The sequence below is a fragment of the Anguilla anguilla genome, chromosome 13 (assembly GCF_013347855.1).
Source record: "Anguilla anguilla isolate fAngAng1 chromosome 13, fAngAng1.pri, whole genome shotgun sequence".
NCBI lineage: Eukaryota > Metazoa > Chordata > Actinopteri > Anguilliformes > Anguillidae > Anguilla > Anguilla anguilla.
The window spans coordinates 26,717,585-26,743,438 of record NC_049213.1 but is presented as its reverse complement, the minus strand read 5'-3'; the positions used below and the strand labels follow the sequence as shown (position 1 = coordinate 26,743,438).

Below are 25,854 nucleotides of genomic sequence, written 5' to 3'. Positions count from 1 at the left end.
AGATTCCCACCTGCATGGCAACATGTCAGAAGCACAGCATGTCTCCAGTTTTCATCAATTTCTAATATATGCTCTGCATGTAGCACAATTAGGTTTTATGCCAACCAATGACATAGTATTAGGGAGCCTTCAAACATAACAAAGAAAAAAATAACAAAGCAAAATAACAAGATAGTGTCCTGATGGAATGATTAGCAATCCAGCAGGGAACACAACTAACTGGAGTCACTATACAGCGATACATTTATAAATGAAAAATAAATCCATGCAGCAGTCTCTTGGCTCAAGCAGTGTCCAGTCTGACATTTGAACTGCAGTTGTTTCTCCATGCTCCCTCAGCTATGACAGCTATGGGGTGTTGATGGGTTAACCAAAAGGGCACTTTCTATTTATACACAATTAAGTGTTCAGGGTAGTGAGGACTGATCATGCTAAATGTGCACCCCAGGCTATTTTCAGCCATTAGCCTGTTCATTCCACAATGATCTCATCAGATTTTAAAAATAATTTTTTTTTTTTAACATTGCATAATTAAAAACAGCGCAAGGTTAAAAAAAATAAAAATAAATTATTACGGTGATTCTCAAGTCAACTATAATTGCAGTAGAAATAGAGATAAATCATAGAGCCTTGGGTCCATTATGACAGAATAAGACTAAGGTAAAAATGAATGAAGGAAGTTTCAGCGACTGTTCATATGGAAGTTTCGGTTGAAGATCAATTTATTTTGTTGTCATACAAAATATCACTCTTTTTTAAAAACAAAACAAAGACAAATTTTCTGCCACTGGCATGCTAAAAATGATTATATTTTCAATATTTACACAACAGCATAATATACAACACTTTTGCCTGTGTATTATTAGTATTGTATTAACATACAGTATTAGGTATAATAGAAAAAGAGGTAGAATTAATTGCTTCTTGTCCAAAGTTTCATTTAAATATTGAAGATTAGTCGTTTGTATCAAGGAAGATTTCATCATACTGCATACTGCAAAACTACCATTTCTATCTATCCAGGGTATGAGAAGTACATTTGCAGCAGTCTGCGACTTTGTCAAAGTGTCAAACGTAACACCAGAAAACTTGCAGAGTGATTAAAATAGAATTAAATCAGTACATACAGAATGGTTAAACATAATAAAAAGCCAATCTAAAACCAAAATACCTTAGGGATGCATTTTAATAAGCAAAAAAGTGTGTCAACCAGTGTTAATATTCTGGTCTGAGGCGGTGGTCAGATCGAAAGGCACCAGTAAACTTATAATAATCAGCTTATAATTCAGTCAGTTTTCAGTGCAGTGATGCATATGCAAAAATGCAACCATACTTGACCAGTTTATGCTGGGAAACCTTCAGCTGCTGTATTTCCACTTTTGACCGCTTAAAATCAAACTGCCTCATATGTGGTGATACCAGTCTAGGTATTATGATGGGCCAGGGACTTCACTAAACTAGACTTATTTTTGGATAGATGGGCAATGTTGAAGACCATGTGCTGGTGGGACAGGGAGCATGTGGGGCAACATTTCCCACCCTTTTTTAAGGCAGGTCATTTTGGACTGAATAAGCCCCTGTGAAAATGTGAACAGCTATGCCTTGCTGCAGATTTAGTTCGGTTCAGAGTTCAGAACCACAACTAAATGAACTTCAGCTCTGCACACTGGAAACAAAGAAAAGACACCCTATCCCAGACACCAAAGAACAAGATCACCAGGACCACCAGCATCATCGTCATCGTCATCATCATCATCAGCAGCACCATCATCAATATCATCCAACGGCCACTCTTAATTCTCACTTTCACCTTACACATTCCCAACATTATAATTACGATGAAGAGGCAGTTTTAAGGCTTTAATAAATTAGTGTCGGGGACTGGAGCTCTGCGAGGCTGAAGTAAAGGCTGCTGATTGGTCCCCCACGGTTAGTGTTGATGTGAATCCTAGCTGGTCAGTGCACTCCGTTCATGATGTGTTTTTGGTGAAGCACCTCTGCATTGGGGCTGTCCCGGTTGTGCTGGGAGGGGCTCAGGTCGTCCTCGCGCAGTCTGGCATTCTTCCGAATCTCCTCCAGAGTGTACTCCAGCAGGATGGATCCGTTTTCAAACACGGTCACCAGCATGTCCTGTAAGGAGAAACCAACACATCCTGCTCAGACCGAATGACTGCAGGATCAGCCCCCAGCCTTTGGAGTTTTCAGTATTCTTCCGTGCTCCAGGGGGAGCAATGAGCAAAGAGCGAGTATTTGGTCAGTGATGATCATGTGCACAGTCATTTCAGTTATGACGCACAGATTAAAATCCAATTGGCACAAACAAATAAATAGACAACGCACACACCTACCACCCGCCCCCACAAATAAAAACTGAACATCACTCATGGTGAAAATCCAATCAGCTGGATGAAATGGACGGGTGACTTGCCAGTGGCTAATGGGCAGGCCAGCACCGCACGAGATCCCTGCTGACACTAAGCCCATTCTGTCCGTCTTGTGGAGGAGGACCGCCCCTAAACCCCCCCCTCCTTCAGACCGTTAAAGCATTCCCGAAAGCTCACCTCCTCAGGCTTGCCCACACCTCGCTCCACTGTCTCAATGAATCCATCGGAGTTCCTCCTCAGAGACAGGCGACCTCGCTTTGAACCCTTGGACGGGTCCGTAACGGGCTGTTTGTACACATCCATCTACAGAAACGGGGAAACACAGAATGGTTGAAGGCCGGCATTACGGGTTTATCAGAGCTGAGCCAGGACGGCCAGTCTGAATCACATCAAGAGCTCGAAGAGCACACCCTGCTGCGCTTATTTTCTTTGTAGTCACAGAGGAACCATTACACAGGCGATCAGCAGACCAGAAACCCTTCTACAGCTCGTATCTATAATATATCCACACATCCATATACGGACACATGATTTGACGTAAATCCACAAGGCCAGCCAAGCATGTTCTTTATCACTCTAGGACCCACGCTAAGCATTCTAAAAGGGGAAGTCTATTTGAAAGCACCATTTATATAGCTTCCCCTACAGTGTATATAGCGCAAGACCACAGAAAAGGAAAATAACCTTGTGATAATAATTTAAAATAAAGAGTGTACATTGACTCATTTGTATGAGATTAAAACAGCACATCTTGTATGTCTTTCATGGTTTCAATTTAAATATTTCCCCTTAAGACAAATTGTAAAACTATAGTATGGAGAGGTGTATTCGTAAATTTAAATTGGATCGCATAAAATGAATCACATCATTAAAAAACAATGTATGAAACAATCGCACAATAAAATAAGATTTTTGTAGTTCTATAAAAATAATAATAGTAAACATAACTTAAATAAAGCTCAAGTAGGTCCTTAATTAAATGAGAAATAGCTCAGGAAAATGTATAATACTTATTTCAGGCATATATGAAAATTAAGAACCTAAAATTCTCTTTAGAGGGTCAGACAATGAATATTCAAATGAGATTCTTGTAGCGATTAATTGCAGCCTCAGCATTTTTTTTTTACCTCAGGGTTTGTAAAAGGTCCCAATCAACTGCAACAAAGACTAGAGACAATTAAAAGCTCACAGATGCAATATGTCATAATTAACAATCAAGCACACTTCTTGCAGCCTGTTTTGGTTTAGGAGCTATAGGGGTCTAAGAGCAGATAAGGTTTTAAAGAGTAGAGAATGGGATGGATGCACCTACCCCCTTGCCGTTGGTCTCCACGTAGCTGCATTTGAAGGCGCAGTTCAGGGTGTCTCTGTTCAGCTTCTGCAGGAGGGCGCTGCCGCAGCCAAAGAACACGTTCTCCGCGCTCCACCCTTCATCGCTCAGCTTCATCAGAATCTGAACAGGAAAGAGGAAGACCATCAACCATCTCCACGGCAATGTCCGCAGGCAAAGATGGAAGAGTAACCAGCAGAAACATCACGTGACTTCACGCCTGTCCCATGCTGCGAGTGGGAGGGAGCTCCTCACCTCCTCCACAGACTGCAGGTCGATCCCGTCCCCCTGGATGATGCGCAGGTAGGACGGGAGCAGTTTGTAGCCAGCGGAGTTCACCGAGCTCCCGAAACAGTCCTCCAAAATCTTTATCACCTGAAATGAGCCAGGCCCATAAAAAATGATTAGAGCAGTAACTGCACATGCTCAGTGTAAACTTGGGCTGGTGACTTAAGTGCAGTGCAGTGGGAACGCAAGAAAATACAAACGCGTATTGTGATTGACAAATCATTTTCTTATTTTGCATTAAAAACAATCATTTATTCAATTCATTTTTGAAGATGACTACTTTCTCCATTGCATCAAATGAAGAGGAAAGTGACCAATTCCTAAATATGAGGGAGAGGGGAAGCAGAGCAGGGAAAGGGACAGATTCAGGCCCAGAGACTCACCTCAATGATGGTCTCGGCGGGATCTCCGGAGTCGGGCCGGATCACCAGGGTGGAGTCCTCGCTGCGCTCCATCACGCGCTCCTTCAGCTTGTCCCCCCAGATGTGCCTGCACGCCTTGAAGATGTCGTAGCTGTCACTCACCACGGACAAGGGCCCTGAGGGGAACTGGTCCAGCAGGCTCTCAAAGGCGTCCTTCTCCCGGCTCCGCCCCCAGGAGATGATAGTGCTGCACACCAAAGCACGAGAGAGAGGAGTTGGAAATCACAGTTCAGTGCGTTACTGATACAGAGAGGGCAGTGTTTGAGTTGGAAATCACAGTTCAGTGCATTACTGATACAGAGAGGGCAGTGTTTGAGTTGGAAATCACAGTTCAGTGTGTTACTGATACAGAAAGGGCAGTGTTTGAGTTGGAACTCTCAGTTCAGTGCATTACTGATACAGAGAGGGCAGTGTTTGAGTTGGAAATCACAGTTCAGTGTGTTACTGATACAGAAAGGGCAGTGTTTGAGTTGGAAATCACAGTTCAGTGCGTTACTGATACAGAAAGGGCAGTGTTTGAGTTGGAAATCACAGTTCAGTGCGTTACTGATACAGAAAGGGCAGTGTTTGAGTTGGAAATCACAGTTCAGTGCGTTACTGATACAGAAAGGGCAGTGTTTGAGTTGGAAGTCTCAGCTCAGCACGTTACTGATACAGAAAGGGCAGTGTTTGAGTTGTAAATCACAGTTCAGTGCATTACTGATACAGAGAGGGCAGTGTTTGAGTTGGAACTCTCAGTTCAGGAAGCAGAGTGTTCAGGTGGGTCAGCTCACCTGTGCTCCGCTGCAGGGATAGAGAAGCCGGCCATGGGGCAGCTGTAGTAGCGCTGGGCCATCAGAAGGCCCGCCACAGTGTCTGTGCTGCAGAAGTTGACCAGGTGAGCGGCCCCGCCCAGCGCCGCAGACTGCAAACAGCAGGACACAAGAGCTTCATTCACGGGTCAGACAGCACCCCTCCATCACATCGCCATGGACACAGTGCTGCTGGAGCAAAAACTCACCTGTACCTGTGCCATTCAGTCAGTCTATGCATTTCCCATATACAATCATCTTGTCACACTGGTTCTCAGTGGAAATTTTCCAAAAGGAGTTTAAAAAATAAAAAATAAAAAAGCTACATTTGAGCCAATATTGGAAAGACTGGAACATTTAGGTACTAATTTGTGTAATGAATAAAAAATCTATTGTAGAATTTCACTCAGCGGAACTCTGAATCTGAAACTGTGCCATGTCACTACTGTGCCATGTCACTCACTCCAAGTTGTTTCTTTTTTTTGTGGTTAAGACCATTTGTGTTAAACGCATATTTGTGTACAATTATGAAAGTACACATGAACGGTACGGTTCAGTTCTGGCACGTCCGAAAATATTTTTTCCACCCTGTAATGATTTAGCTCACCGTTTTAATGAATTTAAAAATCTGTACACAGGGTCCAGCTAGTGCCTGATGACAATTTGCTGTCAGTGCGAGGTCGGTACATTCGTGCTGTTGTGAGAACTCGGTTATGGGGTTAAGCACACTTTGCCATTTGTGTGTTACCAGTCACAACCCCGAGGCCCTTCACACTTGGGGAGGATTCACACCACACTTACACTTATCAGGCCTAGACAAATGCCTTTTATTAGGATGTCTTTTTGCTAAGTTCGACTTCAAAGAGATGTATCCTGCAGGTTAGGGCAGAGCCCCCTAATTACATGCAAAGTGTGTTCATCACACTTCCTCAGAACTTTCGCTTTGGAGGTTAGCAAGGTTGCACAGAACAATTTCCAGTTTGTGTGGTTGGTCAGGTCGGTCATGTGCACTTCATTGACAGTGTTGTGTATATAGGCTACTCAACTCCAGAATTAGCATCTTTTTTTAAAATGAGAAAAACTCATTGCATAACAAAACAATACACAAAATGCTTTAATTTTTCTGCTCAAATATTTGAGGAAACTACATACTCTCACTCTAATAAAAATTACTCTCATGAAACATTTTTTTGAGTAACAGCATTACTTAAAAACAAAGTGATCACTGAGATGAAATTCTTATTTATCTCTTTCAATTTTTTCATTATTTGTCTCCAGAAACAGTATTGTTGCCTTTCACCATTTCCCGTTTCACTTGGGAATAAATATGAAGTCGCACATCTAAAATTAGTCATTCATCACCAAGGGGAAAACCAAATAGTTTTCACCTCAGAAGAGACTGATATTTGGGACCTACACAAATCAGGTAATGGATATAAAAAAATAAAAAAATAAATTACAAAATGTAGAACTTTGTGAGAGGGAATGAGATCGTGAGCTGCGTTCCCTGTGAATGATTTATAAAGGTCATTATGAAGCTTCAAGGGCTACCGCCTTTAGAATGCACACAAATAGCCTTCCAGTCACCAAAGTGCCCCTTGCCCTTTGGCAGCGCAAGCCATGTGTACTGTGCGTCTGTGAGTCCCAGCCACTGCAGCTGGCACTAGCAGCTACACGGTGACCTATTTTCTCAATCTGCTGCAGCCCCCCCCCCCCCCCCCAAGAACACCTGATAACCCGGAGTCCCCTCCACACCGCAGCCAAGACCAAACGCCGCCCCACCTTTAGCAACGTCGTCACCGTTCGGAGCACGGCGTTCCAGCCAGCGCAGCGCGAGCGGGCGTGGTCATTAGCCAGGCAGCAGCTACTGCAGACAAGTGTGGCTTCCCCCTTTAGACTCAAGGATTAGCGCTCACTCTGTCTACATGCAGGATCCCAGCCATTAAAATGGCCCTACAAAAGACGCAGAAAAAAAGACAGACCCGTTGTCTTTGTGCCTTTGGTCTCTGAAATCCCATCCCCACCGCTCCCCCTCTTGCAGTGCACAGGAATAAGCTTCCCAGCCACAGTGCAAAGTAATTCATCACAGCAGGCGATCGAAATGCATGAATCACTCAACAGACAGAGGGAGAGGAGAGAGAATTTTCATCTATTATTCACCTCAAAACTCAGATGCACCCTCTCTCACTCACTTTCACTCACTCCCTCCCTCACAAAGCCTCCCCCTTTCCATCACTCCCCATCCCCTGATATGACATGCTGCAGTACCTCAGGCTACACTACCGTAATGCGCTGCAGTACCTCAGGCTACACTACCGTAATGCGCTGCAGTACCTCAGGCTACACTACCGTAATGCGCTGGAGTATCTCAGGCTACACTACCGTAATGCGCTGCAGTACCTCAGGCTACACTACCGTAATGCACTGGAGTACCTCAGGCTACACTACCGTAATGTGCTGCAGTACCTCAGGCTACACTACCGTAATGCGCTGCAGTACCTCAGGCTACACTACCGTAATGCACTGGAGTACCTCAGGCTACACTACCGTAATGCGCTGCAGTACCTCAGGCTACACTACCGTAATGCGCTGCAGTACCTCAGGCTACACTACCGTAATGCGCTGCAGTACCTCAGGCTACACTACCGTAATGCGCTGGAGTACCTCAGGCTACACTACCGTAATGCACTGGAGTACCTCAGGCTACACTACCGTAATGCGCTGCAGTACCTCAGGCTACACTACCGTAATGCGCTGCAGTACCTCAGGCTACACTACCGTAATGCGCTGGAGTATCTCAGGCTACACTACCGTAATGCACTGGAGTACCTCAGGCTACACTACCGTAATGCGCTGCAGTACCTCAGGCTACACTACCGTAATGCGCTGCAGTACCTCAGGCTACACTACCGTAATGCGCTGCAGTACCTCAGGCTACACTACCGTAATGCGCTGCAGTACCTCAGGCTACACTACTGTAATGCACTGGAGTACCTCAGGCTACACTACCGTAATGCGCTGCAGTACCTCAGGCTACACTACCGTAATGCGCTGCAGTACCTCAGGCTACACTACCATAATGCGCTGGAGTATCTCAGGCTACACTACCGTAATGCGCTGCAGTACCTCAGGCTACACTACCGTAATGCGCTGCAGTACCTCAGGCTACACTACCGTAATGCGCTGGAGTATCTCAGGCTACACTACCGTAATGCGCTGCAGTACCTCAGGCTACACTACCGTAATGCGCTGCAGTACCTCAGGCTACACTACCGTAATGCGCTGCAGTACCTCAGGCTACACTACCGTAATGCGCTGCAGTACCTCAGGCTACACTACCGTAATGCACTGGAGTACCTCAGGCTACACTACCGTAATGCGCTGCAGTACCTCAGGCTACACTACCGTAATGCGCTGGAGTATCTCAGGCTACACTACCGTAATGCACTCGAGTACCTCAGGCTACACTACCGTAATGCGCTGCAGTACCTCAGGCTACACTACCGTAATGCGCTGCAGTACCTCAGGCTACACTACCGTAATGCGCTGGAGTATCTCAGGCTACACTACCGTAATGCGCTGCAGTACCTCAGGCTACACTACCATAATGCGCTGCAGTACCTCAGGCTACACTACCGTAATGCGCTGCAGTACCTCAGGCTACACTACCGTAATGTGCTGCAGTACCTCAGGCTACACTACCGTAATGCACTGGAGTACCTCAGGCTACACTACCGTAATGCGCTGCAGTACCTCAGGCTACACTACCGTAATGCGCTGCAGTACCTCAGGCTACACTACCGTAATGCGCTGCAGTACCTCAGGCTACACTACCGTAATGCACTGCAGTACCTCAGGCTACAATGTTGTGATGTTCTGGCACCTGTTCTGTTCTGCCAGCCAGAGGGCTCCATCTGGCGAACGCTGTCCCTCTGCCCGTCACGTCCACTGATGTTATGTTACAACTTGTTCCGACCCCAAAGCAGAACACTGTCACAAACTAAAACCTACATTTACATGTATACTCTTAGCTCAATGCAAGCCTCATATTCATTTTTTTTTTGTAAACACACAAACTACTTTTATGCACATTTATACACTTTTATTGTAAGTGTATAATATAATACCAGTTACAACAGGAAATGAACGCTGTGTGTAATAGGAGGTATGCCAAAAACTGGTATTCCCTTTCCTTTATTTTTAATCACAAGCAAAATGTTTATAAAGACATAAATGGGATTCAAAGACATTTCGCAATTTTACTGCTGCCCGGTGCATGACTGCTTCCACGTGTCCAGCATGAACTCGATGTACCCCAAAATTAGTACAGCCCGAGGACAGGCTTGCCCTTTATACAAGGCTCTTATTACCATACTCCAGTACTGCCACCCAGTTTCAAAGTGAATTAGGAGAATGTTAATCAAAACGGCAAGTCTCCATTTCAATATTTAACCCTAATCTGCTTTTCCCACAGATTTTATAATTTGCATGTAAAATCTCTGCTGATGGATTAAGCACAGATTGCATTAAACCCTAAGATAAGTACTGAAAGTACTGAATGTACTTGGCACAGCCTAAGAACTGTTCTTGTGACTTTAGTTGCAAGAGATGAGGCCAGCGCTGTCATAAATGTTTCTGGTCAGTAGGCCTCAGCATTGAAAATTGGCTAGGTTTTATAAACATCTAATAATCTCTACCTCCATTCCAGGTAATAAACCAACACTAAAGCTTGTACAGACACAGACAATGCGTGTGTACAAACCAACATGCGCATGCACACACGCACACGTGTGCCAAGTTAAAGCTTGCAAACAGATTACAGGGTACCAAATCTCTACAGATCAGGGCTGTGGCCTTAGAAGATCAAAGTGTTGGTCAACTAGGACTTACGGGCTTTCTCCCCAATGAAAAGCCTTGTGATAACAGCACACCCTTTGCAAGCCAGAGCAGGAAACAATGTGCTGAAGGCAACAGTCTCCCGCCCACTTCACTAATCCAGTGAAGTCACCCAGAACAAATCAAATCTATAACTGACATATCTACTTCCAGGGAAAACCGTCACTCCCACATTGCATGGTTTCCTGCACATGCTGCAGAACAGCACTGCGAGTGGGCCAGCCGGGTTGCACCTTGCAAAACTCACCGCTTTCGTGTGCTACGGTGCTTTAAGGTCAGCCACGCCCGTCCACCCTGCAGCAGTCACAGGGGGCGGTTCTGACCTTTTCCATTCAAAAAACACCACTGAAGCTATAAGATTCCCTTCCAGATCGCCAGCAGGGAGAAAAAGCACCGCCCTACCGCCCTGCCACCCTGGGGATTAACGGACCACGGTACCTACAGTACGTGCTCCTCTTATTTGTGGAGTCCTTTCAGCAGTTTCTCACACCTGTTTAAGACTCATCAGAGCAAACACGTCTGATACTCCTCATATGAAATCAGCTTCTGCCAGCTGGCTGCTCCCCAAGCCAGGAAATAATACTATAGCTTTTCCCCAGCTGCCTTCGACTCCAGTACTTTTTGGCGATGCAGTAGCATTAATGTGAAATAAATAGGTATTTTGGTCGATAAGACCATTCATTTGTAAAATAGTGCAAGACCACTGAATTCTTAGTGTATATAAGAATTTACCCAAGGTATATTAATGAGATAAAATACTATATTTGTTTGACTTGCGTGAGGATTAGGTTCGCATAGATAGCAATATCAGCACCAATGCAATTATATTTGAATACATTTTGATCTGTGATACCTGGACCAAAGTTAAAATCCTCCCTCTTGGTCAAATTGATTCAAAAATCAAATATATTGATTTAGATGTAGTACTACATTATGAATAGGTAAGAAATAAAAAAACACAAATTGATTAATTACACATTATTGAAATTACGTTCCATGGTAAAGTATTGACAGTGGTCACGCAGAATTAAATTAATCTTGCGAGGAATGACCATTTGATTTTATACACAATGGATTTAACTCAGTGTGAGGGAGTGGCACACTGTCACATCCAGATAATATACAAAGCTGGCCCCCCAAGAGGATGGGAGTACAGAGACCAGGAGAAAGGGGCACAGCTGGATCCTACCTCTTGTGACGAAACACCTCTGTAGCCAAAGTCGTGCAGCTTGAATTCCAGCCCCTCTAGGCTCCCTGACGTTGCCTTCAGGTGCTTGGCCAGAATCTTTTTGAACTCCCGAGAGATGGTCGCCACGGTGATGGGATACCACATCTGGACCAGCATGGTCTGCGGGAAGAAATAAATCACACGTGGGTCATACTCATGTCTTCTACACCCTCTCTGCCTCAGTGTTGCACACCCTCCATAAAGCAGTGTTGTACACCCTCTCTGCCTCAGTGTTGTACACCCTCCATAAATCAGTGTTCTACACTCTCCCCATATACACATCCAGGCATGAGTATTCTACAGAGTCCCCAAGCAGGTCAGCTGTATTACCCCAGACAACACCGTTTACATAACTAAAACAGCCTGTATTCTCCCCATAATACATAAAAAGCAAGACAGTTTGAAATAAATAATATATCTTTGACAAGCAGGCCTTAAAAATAAATTTTTACCTCAATGTAGTTTGTGAGCCAGAAGAAATCCGGGTCCGTGTTTTCCACTGTGAAGAGAACGTTTCCCCTGGGAATAATCTTCCCTTCTGGAACTGCTTTGATCCGGATGGGAAGTCGACCATCATACTTCTAAAGACAACCAGGAAATCCACCATGAACCAGGTTTGCACAGAGTACACAGCACTACATATTTCAGAAGAATATAACAGGACAGCTTTAATTTTGAGGAATTCCAGATGTTTACCTCCAATACTTTTCTCCATCCCTCCTCATCAAAGACTGACTGTCTGAAGTGTAGCTGGTAGAAGAATTTTGCCTCTTGAATCTTCTCCTCTGTGATGACTCGTCCTGGGATTGACATAGGGAGAGAGCAAGAGACACATTTAGTAGGCTAATGCATGAGAAACTAGGGAAGCACAATATGGGATCAAAAACCAATATTTAATTGGTTGTACTGGTCAATACAAATAGCACACTCCTATATTGGAGCTCAAATGCACAAAGCAGCCAAGTTGACACATTAATGAGAGAAGGAGATGAGGAAAGACATCAACCAGAGAAGGAAAAATGCAACAGATTTTATTTGTATAACGAAATATTTCAACCCGGTTATTGAAAGCCAGACTATGGAGTCTCTGTATGGCTTTGCTTGTGAAGTTGGTTACGAAAAATGATGTATTAAAAATAAATGAGAGGTTCAGATGACTAGAATCAGGATAATTCTAGAGTACGACAATTTCACTTAATTTAAAGAATCAGTATCGCATCCAATGCATTGCCATTGCGGGTGTATGAATCATCATTCTGGGCCATCACTGGGTCGATACAGATAAGATCAATGCAAGCAATTGTCAGCAGATACTGATCCAATCCCAATATTATCACACAAGCATGCACCTTAGCTGAACGGTAGCTGTTGGGAGTGCTGGGGCAGTCAAACATCCTCCACAGCCTCCTGCCAGCTAACTCCAGCCCAACACCTGAGCTGTTGACACAGCCTGTGCCCACAGGAAGGCCAGGCGCTTGTGTACAGCCCAACCCATGAAACACTGGCCGCACACCAAAGTAACAAACAGCAGCGCTGCTGCTGGCCAGGCCCGTAAAAGGTCATCCCTGCAGGCCTGGGGGTAATCAGCCAATCAAAGGGTGGCGGACCGAAACGCTCAAACCCCCACTGAACCAGCTGTGTCACAGAGCAGATCAGAGGCAGACACTGGTGTGGATGAGGTTAGCGTGCCCACATTCCACACGCGTCTGGAGTCAGTGCTACAAACACACACACGGCCCACATGCAGTTTTCCCCAAAGAGGAAACACAAGGGCAGGGCCCGGCCATTATTTTGTGTGAAGGGAGGTCTTTATATGGGCCATATAAGAGTATTATAGTTAGCGTCTAGCTAAATTCATTCACTTGCCAAGGACCTGCAAAGGTAATTTTCAAGGACTTCATTTCTAAATCAATGACCTTAACAGATCTTTGTAAAATATACATTTTAAACCCACCATTACACCATATGGAAATTAAATTACTATAGAAAAGACAGTATTATACAATCTAAATAAATAGCAAAAATAAATAATTAAATAAACATTTAAGAAAAATTCTCTTGCACAACCTTGAATATTCCACATTGCAAACACTTGCAATGTGTACAAAGGCCTGTGGGAGACTCGATTAAGTTTTTTTTTTTTTTTTTTTTGCAGGAGTCATGTGATCAGCAGGTCACTGCAAGAGGAAGGAAAGGGAATATTCTGGCTAGCGCTCTTACAGCCCAGATAAGTGTTAATGCCTTTCCTCCTTTTTCTCCGCAGTTTGTAAAGCCCAATCACGCTCATGTCGCAGTGCTCGCTGCAGCGATTCAGGACAGCGCAGGCTAGCGCGCGCTCTCCTACGAACGTGACGGCACTGGCGTGATCTGGATCTGACACCAGACCACGGGGCCCAACCATGCACTACAACAGTGCCTTAACAGTAAAAACACACCATAGTAGTGAACATTATAGATAAATTTATGTTCAGAGCATTCATCATTTAAAACTAATTTTCATGCAAGAGGTTCACAAATAAGTAATCTAAACAATGAATGACTGTACCCCTTATTTAACCATTTAGCAGAAAGCAAACCAACAACAAAATACGTTACACAACTGTGGCATTACTTTTGATGATGTTAAAGATTTTTTTTAAGACATTCAAGACATTTTAAGACATTTCGAAAAAAGTAATTACAAACGTACAGTACAAAGATGCAGATCACATTTCAGTGCACAATGATGCAGATAATATGGAGAAAATCACACATTAAATAAATCACAGGCTCTGATGCTGTGACCATTATCAATTGATTCTGATCCATTCAAAGCAAGTGCATGATGGGATAGTGTACCTGACAGGTATTTCTTCAGGAGGTATTGCAGGCCAAAAAACACCACTTCGTTGAACTGGCCCTCCTTCCTGCGGCGACATTCGAAGTAGGAGTACACCTTGTTCACGTTCGGCGGGTACTGCTTGTAGTGTGTGATCTGAAGAGAGAGGTTTGGGTGAATATATATACACATACACACACACAAATGTATGTATACATACATATACAGAGGCCAGGCAGGAACTTTAACTGAAAGCCAGTTGGTACAGATGAGTCTAGCCACTGGACACTAGCACACTGCCCCGCCACCCTGCCCCTGTGCCCAGGATTGCTGTGATAAAAATAAACAAATAAAAAGCTTGCCAGAGGCTTGTTCAGACAGCAAAAGACATTTCATCAAGTACTTAAAGTACTTTTTTATTGCTTTGATTCTAATGTTGACCACATGGAGGTGCCATTAATGCGTATGGTGCACTGTGTTAGAGGATAAATCTTAACAGACCAGTGCATAAACAGCTTACTGGTTAACGTGTACAGGGATTACAGACCCACATGATGTTTTTATTTTTTTGGGGGTGGGGGGGGGGGGGGGGGGGGGGGGGGGGGGGGGGGGGGCGAAGGGGGTAACACACATCAGTCACATAATAAGTACAGACCTTCCTTTCTTTTCCAGGAAAAAAAAAATTAAAAATTAAAGAGCAACTACCTTGCATTTGGTAATGTACAACAATCTGCTTTGCATTAAAGTGAAACAGACATCTAAATCAAAGAAAACTCCAAGGCACTCTTTAACAATTAAAATGCCTTTATTGTTGTGGCATGGTCATATTAAACCTTTAAAAACAAACTCTGACGTGTTTCAGCATCAAGCTTTCGTCAGGGAGTAGGCCTAGCCTATGTTTTGACTCCCTGACGAAAGCTTGATGCTAAAACGCATCGGAACTTGTTTTTAAAGGTTTAATATGACCATACCACAACAAAATGGCATTTTAATTGTTAAAAAAAAGAGTGCCTTGGAGTTTTCTTTGATTTTGATGTCTATACTTATCCCATCAAAAGAGCACCTCAAACAAACTCAAATTGAGTCCAGGAAGCGCTCCTGCCCAAACATTTTTTGAAACAGACATCTACTCTAACTGCCTTTGGCCCCTCGGACCCTTCAGCTGTGCTTGAAGTCATAAGAATTCTGTTCTGTGGAGCAACATTTCACATGTTTTACAAACATTCAAGGGCACAGCACAAAGTGCGGGGACATTGTGTCGCTATCTACTGGATAATGAGTGACACACAGCGCCTGCAGCAAACATCAGGAATCCTAGACTTTGCCTTTATCAAATCAACAACGGGTGGCAAAGGGATCCATAGCAACCAGGCAAATTAGAGCTAGCTCTGAAAACAAGATTCTGTCAGACTAGCACGTTAGCATGACTCTTCTCCCCTGCCATATGCGGTGTGGACATAATGCATGGGCCTCCTCTGTCCTTAATGCCAAAGCATTCGGATGTTACAGAGCTCTCAATACACACACAAAGAATGTTTAAATAATGCCATGGTCTATGAAAAGGTAGCACTCGAAAAAGCATCAACATTGACAACGGCCATGCCATTAAAAAACAGCAATGCCACAAGGCTGGACAGATGACCGGCCAGACTTTTTTCATGCGAGTGAACAAGTCTCTCTGCAAGAAATAAGCTGGAGGCCTTGTGGTTATTAAAAGTGAAAACCCTGTCTGTGGGCCCCCCAGGTCAGGCCCTGTCTGTTACAACACAAGGGCAATATGTAAGCGTATCAAATTACAGCATTTAAGAAGGCTAAATAAACTGGCTGTTCCTAACACGCTGCTGTCCAACACACAACACGCAGTTCAAAACTCAGGCATAAGCCTACAAAATAAACCCCATTTGAACCACCAAAATATGAGTTACCTTGGATATAGCCTAAGATTAGCATTACAGACAGAAATATAATAATGCTTTGTGGTTAGCGGTAAAAGTGTACAAATTGCTGGTAGCGTCCCCGAGACAATTATCCATGCAGGGCACTGTATTAGGCTTGGCCAAGTTATAGGAGAGAGATGGAATTTGAGAGGATACTGGCAGCTCTTCAAGCTCAAATGTGGGTATGGATCTATAGGCTACATTTAAGAGAAATTTTGTAAATGCATTATGACCTGGAATTGGCAGACCGGTGCATCTGGGGTAACTCGTGTGCCCCCTGCATTCCCTGCAGGTGCCACTGCAACTGAAACACATTCATAGAACCGCTACACTGGCCCCGAGCCAGTAAACATTTTCTGAGAAGCAGGCCACACAGGACAACAGGCTAGGGCTGACTGGAAGAGAAGCACATCGCTCACTGGACAGAGCAGCATGTGTCTTCCAAATTATGGGGAAAGCAAAACTTTTTTAAAAGCTTTCAGAAAATACTATGGTTAACTAAGGCAATAAATACTGCTCCACGTCACAGTATCTCACAAACTGTTACTGAAGTAGAATCCTTAGACGCATCCATCAGCAGCTTAGACAGTGCAGAGCCCAAAGGCTATTTCTATGACTTAACCAAGATCAATGACAAGATACAGTTAAGCATGAACAGCAGTCAGCCTACATAAAAAAATTAATTAGGCCTAATTTAGTTATTTTTAATTGCAGTTGGTATAGGCTAGTCCAAGCAAGAATGTTTCTGTATGTAGACTTGGACAATAACTGAAATATCTGTGCACATAACAAATTAGAATCACCACCCAAGGTTAGCCCAGTTATGACCCTTTCCAATAATGGATTTTGTAGAGTACAGATTTGCAAGCCCACTCCATATCTTAAAAAAAAAAAATTATAATCAGGAGTGGGAAATGTCAATACCAGAGCATTGCTCCATATGTTACAGTATTTAAATGTTTATGGTTACTGCAGGCTGTACCATTCAATTTTAGGATTGTGGCAACTGATTCTTCACAACTATCCTGCAAAGAACATACAAGCAATGCCTGGACTATCTCTTCTGCACATTTTACTGGGAATACGTGAAAATGCATGCATGCACCTGGGTAAACACCATCTGTTCCAAAACCTCCTTTCTTATTCTCAAATTAGGAAATGTAGGAATATTTCATTTTACACAGCCATCCTTGGCCATTTATTCATAGCTGATGACCAATACCAACATGTTAAGGACACTCAAAAGCCCTCTTCCTCAAATTGCACAATTTCCTGGAAGGAATAGCATCCAGCTCCAAAAGAGAGCGGACAAATGAGATGATATCCAAAGTAAAGACTCAAATGTAGGCTTCAGCCATCTGTTACAATGGAAATCCTCTGACATTTAAATCAGTACAATGACATAACATGCACATTTACAATGATCAGAACTGGATGTTAAATTATTATTTTTTAAATTTTCCAATAGTCAGGGAAAAATCTCTAAATACAAACTATTTTTCATAATTGACAGCATGTGTACCCATGGTCCAAAACCTAATCTGGACTGTATTTGTACTGGCTGATTGGCGATACTCTGGGCTCATCTGCATCGATGGAGGATATTGGGGATGGACCTACAAACACAATGTAGGTGCTCCAAAATGTAAATAATGAGGATAAATACAAGTTAAAGGAACAAATATGACATACACACATCATTCTGCCTAGTGAAAAGTTGAACACTGTAAAGCCATCCAGGAACATACTGTAAAAAAGGTAACCCGGCTCCATCGACTGAAAACAGGAATTTATTTTTATTTCTTTTTGCAGTTGAAGGTATAATGAAGAATGACGGAATGGCTTGTCACAGCCCTGTTGTTGCCCCAGAGTTTTGCTTTTTTAAAAGTTCAACAGGCAAGCCGGTGCCCGGTGGTGGCAATATTTTTCGCGTAAAAACTTCATGTCAGTACAATGAACAGTCTTGACGTGTAGAAGTTTTATAGAAATAAAAAATGCAAGTCCAAATGTCCAAAATGCTCAACATGAGGAGATACCAGGAAATATTAAGATTAAGACATCTGCGGTGTACACAGGGCTCATTATAGTGATTCAGCCAAATCAGTGGCACACTATTGTAGGTTGCCAGAATACTCCCACTGAATACAGAAAAGGTGTATGGGTTTTCTTTCTATAGCACTGAAGCGAAAAAGAAAAAAGGTTAACACAATCGCACCTGTTGCCTACACACTAGTGGCACCTTGCCACCTAATAAACAATAATTACAATAATAAAAAATATATATATTTAAACTATCCAAACGTCCATCGGTTTAATTAACAACCATTTTACTCTCTCCCAAAACATGTGAAGTGAAACTAGGCAATATTTGCCAAGAACCAAGATCATAGATCAATTACTGAAATAAACAGTTCCAACAGCCTACGTCATTACATTATCTTCTCATAAGAGCCGTGGCAATTAGTGGTTTTAAGTAACAGCTGATTGGCAAAGGAATTAAGAGAACAAAGACTGGAATTCCCTGAACTTTCCTGTACGCTCAGCATTGCATTAAGTCATCTTATCCAGATCAGACAAAACTTAGCCTAATCCTGGATGCAGAAATTATATAATGTATGCACGTGCTGCCCGTGTGTGTGTGTACAAATAGTCCCGAGGAGGTAAGTGACACATTTTATCACAGTTCTGTCTTCAATATTTCACCTCAAATAAGTTACTAAGTCCAACACTGTTTTTGCTAATGTGGTGAACGTAAAAAATGTCAGAAACAAGATCATATGATAATTTTCTGCAAAAAAAAAAAAAAAAAACATTCGCTGCTATCCCGCGGAAAAAAATATGATACGAGGTCAATTTGACACTTAAGTAGATGATGCTGTAGATATGGTTGGTGCCAATAACGTTAACTACGTGCAATGCGCCATACACACCACCTGTGTTGTTTTGTAATACAGTGACGTTACAGTTGAAAGGGGAACAGTCTTTGTATCTGTCATACAGTCATGTAACCTTTATGACAACTATGATGAGAGTTAGCTAGCCATGTTTCAAATGGAGCAATCGATACTGACTGTTAGTGTATCATTCTCAGTGATACGTGTAGTCTGAGAACATGCAATTGGACGTTAGCCATCTGGCTCATTCATTTCATTATTACATCCATAACCAACTAGCTAGTTAACGCATGCTAGCTATAGCATCGTGCTCTAACGTCCAGCTGCCCTAAACATGCGAATCTTAGCTGACGGCAGCATTCCATTTTTGTTGTCTCATAATATCTGTTGAGACCGTATGAATTACATCTCAGCGAGTGGCTAAACTAGCTAGTTGGACCTAGCTAGCTAAAGTCAGCTACCCAATTTAGCCAGCTAACTAGCTAGCAAAGTTACTTTGCACCCAAGCAACGTCACGTCTGTTCTCATTTCTTTGTTGAAGTCACTATTAACTGATGTTAGCCAACCGGGTAACGCCAAACAGTTACATGAAACGCTACGGTTGTTTATTATGAAGATCAAACGTTAGCAATCATAGTTTAATCATAGTCTAAGTTTGTTGGCTAACTGGAGTTTGTTGGCTAACTAGAACCTGAGCAACTCTCCAACTGTCCAACGTTATCCAATTTAATGATAACGCACACTACAATGAAATAGCTAGCTAACAAGCTAATGTTAGCTGTAGTCTTAATTTCAATTTCGGTTTCTCAGAATTGTCATTACCCAACGAAGCTCCACCCACAATCCTTCTTTTTCAATGACAAGTTAACCTAAATAAAGTTCGCTAGATTGCTCCTATCTATTCAACAGCCATCATCACTCAATGTCAAAAAGCACTCGACACTTTAGGTATCAAACATTATCTAACTTAGCTAGTTAGCTGCCCTGGAAGACATCGGACATTGTCAGATTGCATTGACGTTGGGTAGCTATCTAGACATCTAACTGCACTTTGAGGCTAATGAAGCACACGAAGCCAACAAAGTCACCGGTTCTGTTCGCATTCGTATGCGTCAACACGCTAACAATAGATAGGCTAGGTACGATAGCTTACCTTGTATGAATCTGTCGCAAGCAAAAAATTAAAATCCTGTGCTGCCATGTCTGTCTGTTAACTTGTCAAACGCTAAATGCAGTTTACCGCTCTGGTATTTATAGTTTTCAAAACGAAAACGTGATTTGAGGGGCGGAGAATGGGAATGTCAACCTTGAATACATTCACAGTCAATTCCACAGTGTGGGCGGTATCTAGTTCTTGTAATCCACCACCCTGTTATATTCGACTGGTTGGGTTTAGTTCAGTTCACGGAGTAGGGGTGGAGTGGGGGAGGGGTTCGCCGTTGATGCCGTAGTAAAATACATTTAGGGGTGGAGATTTGCCATGTAAGTTTCGATTCCTGTCTTGTTGCAGGGTTTTCCTGGATTTTAAAACGCTCATGACTTTGAATAATATTAATTGCCAGACACGTAATTAGTTTATGCTTCGTTGTAAAAGCCTGTCTAAGCCTTATCGTTTATTATATACATATTTTGCGCATGGTGACAACATTTTCTGCATGATTACAATTTTTAGAGGCAGAAAAAACCAACCAATGCCCCAGAAAACGTAAAATTGTTGTGACGAATACGAAGCACTTTTGTCATTGTAGTCTGTTCACTCGCAAACTGTGACAACATTAGTGGATTCATATTTGTTAGGCTACTCATTCTCTTTTAATGGAAAACAAGTGGCATTTGGCGTTCTTAGTGTGTGTGTGTCTGTGTGTGTGTGTGTGTGTGAACCAATAATGCTTACAAAATAAGTTCAAAGGTTTTCAAAAATATTTTAGGTATTTATAAATGAATTTCCGACGTATTCAATTCTGGGTGTAAAAATCATGATTACTGAATTGTGACACCAGAACAGCCTGTAATCCAAGTTAGGCAAGAATTCTACTACATTGACTAAGATGATGTTTTTCTTTCTTTTTCTTATGAATGGGTGTAATCACATTCCAATCATGTTAGTGGGCACAATAGGTTCCCCTTCCCATAGCACTCTCTAGCTTATGTCACGAGTAACTTATGGGATACCATATTAAAGTATACATTGGACATGAAATTGACTTTCATTGGATCATTTTTGTTATTATTGCTAAAATATAATATTTTAAGGACTGGAACCCAGAGCTGGAGAACAGCATCAGAGTAAAGGGTATGGCACATTATTTTTGAAAACTAACAGCAAGTGATATACTTTGTTTAACACTATGTTTTTTAAGAAGATGAATGTCTGTGTTTTTTCCTGATTCCATTATAGACCTATAGGCCCACAATGTACATTCCAAACTGCACTCAAACCCTTTCATTAAAAAATGGATTTGAGTAAGTTACTTCATCTCATGTAGTTTTTGGAGGCTACACAATACTCATAACATAAGTAAACTGCCAGTTATCTCATGAACTGTCAAAATTACTAATTATATTTTGAGTGTATGCCCTCCAAATAGTCTGAGCATGGCCCTGTATGCATTTTAGCTGTTGGACTGGCAATGTAGCCTATCCATGTTTTGGTTTTGTTTTATTCCATTTGTTGCTTGATTATATTAATAACATGATCACACACATGTTGTTTTTAACCAAATTGGTTTCTAGCGCATGTAAGAAATTAATAGGATGAGGCTTATGGTGTTTATATGAAAAATGTAAAACAGGACCATAGGTTCAAGGACTCAAGCCTTTATTACTGACCTGTAGATAATAATTATCACAGCTGTAATACATTAATCAGGTTATCAATTAGTCATCAAATGAATTAATCCTGGATTAAATCATGTCCTCCCTGTGATTCATGCTGAGTACTTTTGCAAACAATGCTCTAGCAGCTACAGTGACATCTGCTGGCTGTATGACAGTAACTCATATAAGTCTATTGTCACAGAAATTCGAAAGAAAAAAAGTTTCTGGTTCATTTTGGTCAATCATTTTGAAAAGATAGTGGTTGCATAATCTGTTTTCATATTTTGTTTGAACAAGCTTGATTTATAGCTCAATGTTGACCCTACACTGTGTATTCACACTTCAAATATACTGTAGCTACATCTCATTATTTAAAAAAAAGAATGACTTGTTTTACAGTTACTCATTTATTTTAAGACATTGGTTTAAAAAGAAATGCTGAAATTATGATATTTAAAAAAAAAGTGACACATCACATAGGATGTGTTCTCAGACAATCAGATACACATTTATTTTTGTTACATATTAGTATCTTCAACTGATCCTCCACCTTAATATTTAAGAAAGAACACTATTGGTTTACTGTTATAAATGTATATAGTCTGTACAATCGTGGAATATTGAGATAGTCTTTTTTGAATGTAACATAGCTCTCATGTTTCACAAGTTATTTTTTGAGAAAGTATTTACTGTATTTTCAAATTTTGTTTCATATTGATTTGCAAGCAACCATTCATTTTGCCAGCAGCCATACCATCATACACCCTGCTCCTGCCATATGGCTGAAGTTAAGAAAGTGTGGGCTTGGTGGGCACTTAGATGGGAGACCTCCTGGAAAAAGCAAAGTTGCTGCTGAAAGTGGTGTTGGTGGGCCAGCAGGGGGCAATCTTCCCACTGGTCAAATAAACCCCAATGCCCCAGTGCAGGAATGGGGATGCTGTGCTGTAGGAGATGCAGTCTTTTGGATGAGACGTTAAACCAAGGTCCAGACTCACTGTGGTCATTAAAGACCCCACGAAACTTGTCGCAAAGAGTAGGGGGTTCCCTGGTGTCCTGGCTAAATTCCCAACCTAGCTCTCTCAACCTGCCACCTAATCACCCCGTGATTTAATACGCTAAAATTGTTCTCTCCCTCTCCACCTTAGTTAATGTGTGGTGAGCGTTCTGGTGCAAAATGGCTGCTGTGCATCATCCAGGTGGGTGCTACATATTGGTGGTGGGTGAGGTGAGATCCCCCTCATCACTGTAAAGCACTTTGAAGTGTTACATAATGCAGTGTTTCATTCATTCATTTTTTAAATTAACACAGACATATTTATTTATTTATTTATTTCATGTTTTCATTCAAAACTATGTATAAATAACATTGCTGTTAGACTGAATTTAGCCTTATCTTTCAATTCAACAATTTGGTATGTATATATGTATGTATGTATTTATGTATGTTTGTACGTATGTACAGTAGAGTGAGTTCCATAATATTTGGGACAAATACATATTTTTTCTTGATTTGGCACAGTGCTGCATGATTTTAGATTTATAATCAAATGATTCACATGTGATTAAAGTGCAGATTCTTAGCTTTTATTAAAGGGTCATTTTAATTTAGTTTCACCATGTAAAAACAACGACACTTTTTATCCATAGTTGCCCCATTTCAGGGCACCATAATCTTTGGGACAAATGGCTTCACAGGTGTTTCTGATTATAGTAAGGTGTGTTCAGTTGCTTCCTTAGCACAGGTATAAGAGAGCTTTCAGTATTTAATCTTGATTCAAGGCTTTTGATGCCTTTGGAGTCTGTTACTGGCGTATGTCAACTTCAGGACCTGAGTTGTTGCTTTTGAAAGTCAAGGATAACATTGTGAGGCTGACAAATAAGAAAAAAATGTCAGAGACATAAGCCAAACCTTAGGCTTACCAAAAACAACAGTTTGGAACATCATTATTTCTTCATCATTTACATCATTTTTACTAATTTATTTTACTAATTACTCATTGACTCTTTCATATTAAATATTTTATTTTATTCATGTTTCCATTTCAATATACAATGTTTTTATTCTTTTATGTTTTAAACACTTTGTTTTTATTTTTCCTGTTAAGCACGTTGAGCTGCAATCTGTATGAAAGGTGCTATACAGATAAAGTCATTATTATTATTATCATTATTATTATTATTATTATTATTATTATTAATAAGAAGAGGCAAAAGAGCACTGGTGAGCTCAGTAATCACAAAGGGTCTGATATGTCAGGGAGCTCACTGTATTTATGTATGTATGTATGCATGCGGCATGCCTGTCGGTAGGCTATGTATGTATGCTGTATGTATGTACCTATGTATAGTATGCATTATGTTATACGTAGGTATGATTGGTTTATTCGCATATATTTCAGATGAAATAATGAAACCCACGAATTGTACTAAAAAGAGGTTAACAATACATTCAGCGTAGCGCTTCTTAATGAAACCATAGGACGAAGCTTGTTCTGAAATTTGCTTATTTTCCGTAAAGACCAGTGGTGCCGTTAAGAGTTGAATTTATTGGTTTATTTATTTGGGGTGGGGGATGTACAGAATATACTTGAGAATTATAATGACTGCAAGTGGAGTAAGAACTTGTTCATGCGACGTAAACTCAATCTCGTGGATATAACGCAGGGTGGAGGTTCAGTACTATGGCCAGCTCCTGACGCCCCTTTCATTTAAAAGGCCAGCGAACAGGAAGCGGCCATCGATCGCTCGCAATTTCCAGATCGTGCCAGGAAGGAGAGCAAGTCAATGGACAAGCCAGAGTCCTGGAAATCGTTCACTCCTCCTACACCCTCCCCTTTCTATACTATCTTCCCCTAACAGATCCCTGACGGTGACTGGAGAGTTAAAACACAGAAAATACGTCAGCAGCAACAATCTCTTTCGGTAGGGGGGGTAGCTGTGTCTGTGTGAACAGCTCTACCAGGCTCTCCCAGCATCAGTATCGCTTCCTCTTATTTCTGCACCTTAACGGATAGGCACGGATTGCATTTGTACCGGGAATTTTTGTTCTCATTTTACGGGCGTCACCATAACACCATTGCAGGACGTGTTGGTTATTTTGATTCAGACTGGTGTTTTCGGCTATAATTTGCAAACCATCGACATAATTTTATTGCAGCCTGAATAGCTTCTAGTACAAAATGTTGGATCCATCGTCCAGCGAAGAGGAAGGGGATGAGATTGTGGAAGAGGAGAGCAGAGAAGCGATGGCACCACAGGCCGGGGCTAGGCTGTCTCCGAGTCGCACTAGCGACAGCTCCGGTGGGCTACAGCCCAGTAGCCGGAGCAGTAGTGCCCGTCCGTCCAGCCCAAGTCCTTCGGTAGTTAGTGAGAAGGAAAAAGAAGAGGTGGAAAAAATGCACCGAGAGGAAGAGGAACGAAAGAGGAAGCTTCAGCTCTATGTATTCGTCATGAGATGCATTGCCTATCCGTTCAATGCAAAGCAGCCGACTGATATGGCGAGACGACAGCAGAAGGTAAGACCACTGTAAAAAGGTGAAAGACTCCCTCCACCCCCTCCCTCCCTCCAAAAAAAAGCAAAATGAATTGTAATTTCAGACTTGTGATATTTGTGTTTAAGCTATATATATATATATATATATATATATATATATATATATATATATATATATATATATATATATATATATATAAAGCCAATATTACATGTTGGATACACAACTCTTCGTTTTATTTCCCTTGTATCAAAAATCTATATGGATAGTAAAAACTGGAGAAATCAGGTCGCAGTAATTCCGTTCAGAAGAGATTCATGCATATTTGAGGAGTTGCAAAGAGAAGCTTTTGCTGGAAAGACCCAAGCTGTGCTAGCTGATGACCGTAATACATCAGTGCTCAGATGTCCATAAAACAGAAGTACATAGTCGAAAAATATATACAGTTGTCACATCCCGTGGTTTTCGCCGCGCATTTTTATAGATAATTTGCAGGTGGTTCCAGGGAGGGCGATGAATAAAAATGACGAAAAGAAAGGAGCGTCGTTAACTGTA

At 41.8% G+C, this 25,854-nt stretch overlaps 2 protein-coding genes across 19 annotated transcripts in view; one reads left to right on the top strand and one right to left on the bottom strand.

Moving 5' to 3' along the window:
• Window positions 1–687: 687 nt before the first annotated feature.
• Window positions 688–20,352, bottom strand: nampt2 (nicotinamide phosphoribosyltransferase 2). Its single transcript, XM_035388867.1, has 11 exons — window positions 20,142–20,352; window positions 14,178–14,313; window positions 12,036–12,139; window positions 11,792–11,920; window positions 11,301–11,459; window positions 5,198–5,328; window positions 4,386–4,611; window positions 3,970–4,089; window positions 3,697–3,837; window positions 2,562–2,687; window positions 688–2,130 (listed from the first exon to the last, which is right to left on the bottom strand). Exons 1-11 carry the CDS (start codon window positions 20,187–20,189, stop codon window positions 1,957–1,959), a joined length of 1,494 nt encoding a protein of 497 aa, XP_035244758.1. The 5' UTR covers window positions 20,190–20,352; the 3' UTR covers window positions 688–1,956.
• Window positions 20,353–24,618: 4,266 nt separating this feature from the next.
• Window positions 24,619–25,854, top strand: part of cadpsa (Ca2+-dependent activator protein for secretion a) — a 100,034-nt gene continuing 98,798 nt past the window's right edge. For 17 of the 18 annotated variants that reach the window (XM_035387573.1, XM_035387571.1, XM_035387562.1 and 14 more), the window contains exon 1: window positions 24,985–25,320. In XM_035387573.1, the coding sequence (XP_035243464.1) occupies window positions 24,985–25,320 (336 nt within the window). Of the gene's footprint in view, window positions 25,321–25,854 lie in introns of all 18 variants that reach the window. The other variant, XM_035387579.1, reaches the window with a different exon arrangement.

What these genes read in the sequence shown, in the direction of transcription:
- nampt2 (XM_035388867.1), bottom strand. Translation starts at nt 20,189, where the DNA reads ATGGCAGCACAGGATTTTAATTTTTTGCTTGCGACAGATTCATACAAG. An exon ending in GATGGAGAAAAGTATTGGAG is followed by an intron (nt 11,921 to 12,035) that starts GTAAACATCTGG and finishes GGTTGTCTTTAG; the next exon opens with AAGTATGATGGTCGACTTCC. An exon ending in GGCTCACAAACTACATTGAG is followed by an intron (nt 11,460 to 11,791) that starts GTAAAAATTTAT and finishes TTCTTCCCGCAG; the next exon opens with ACCATGCTGGTCCAGATGTG.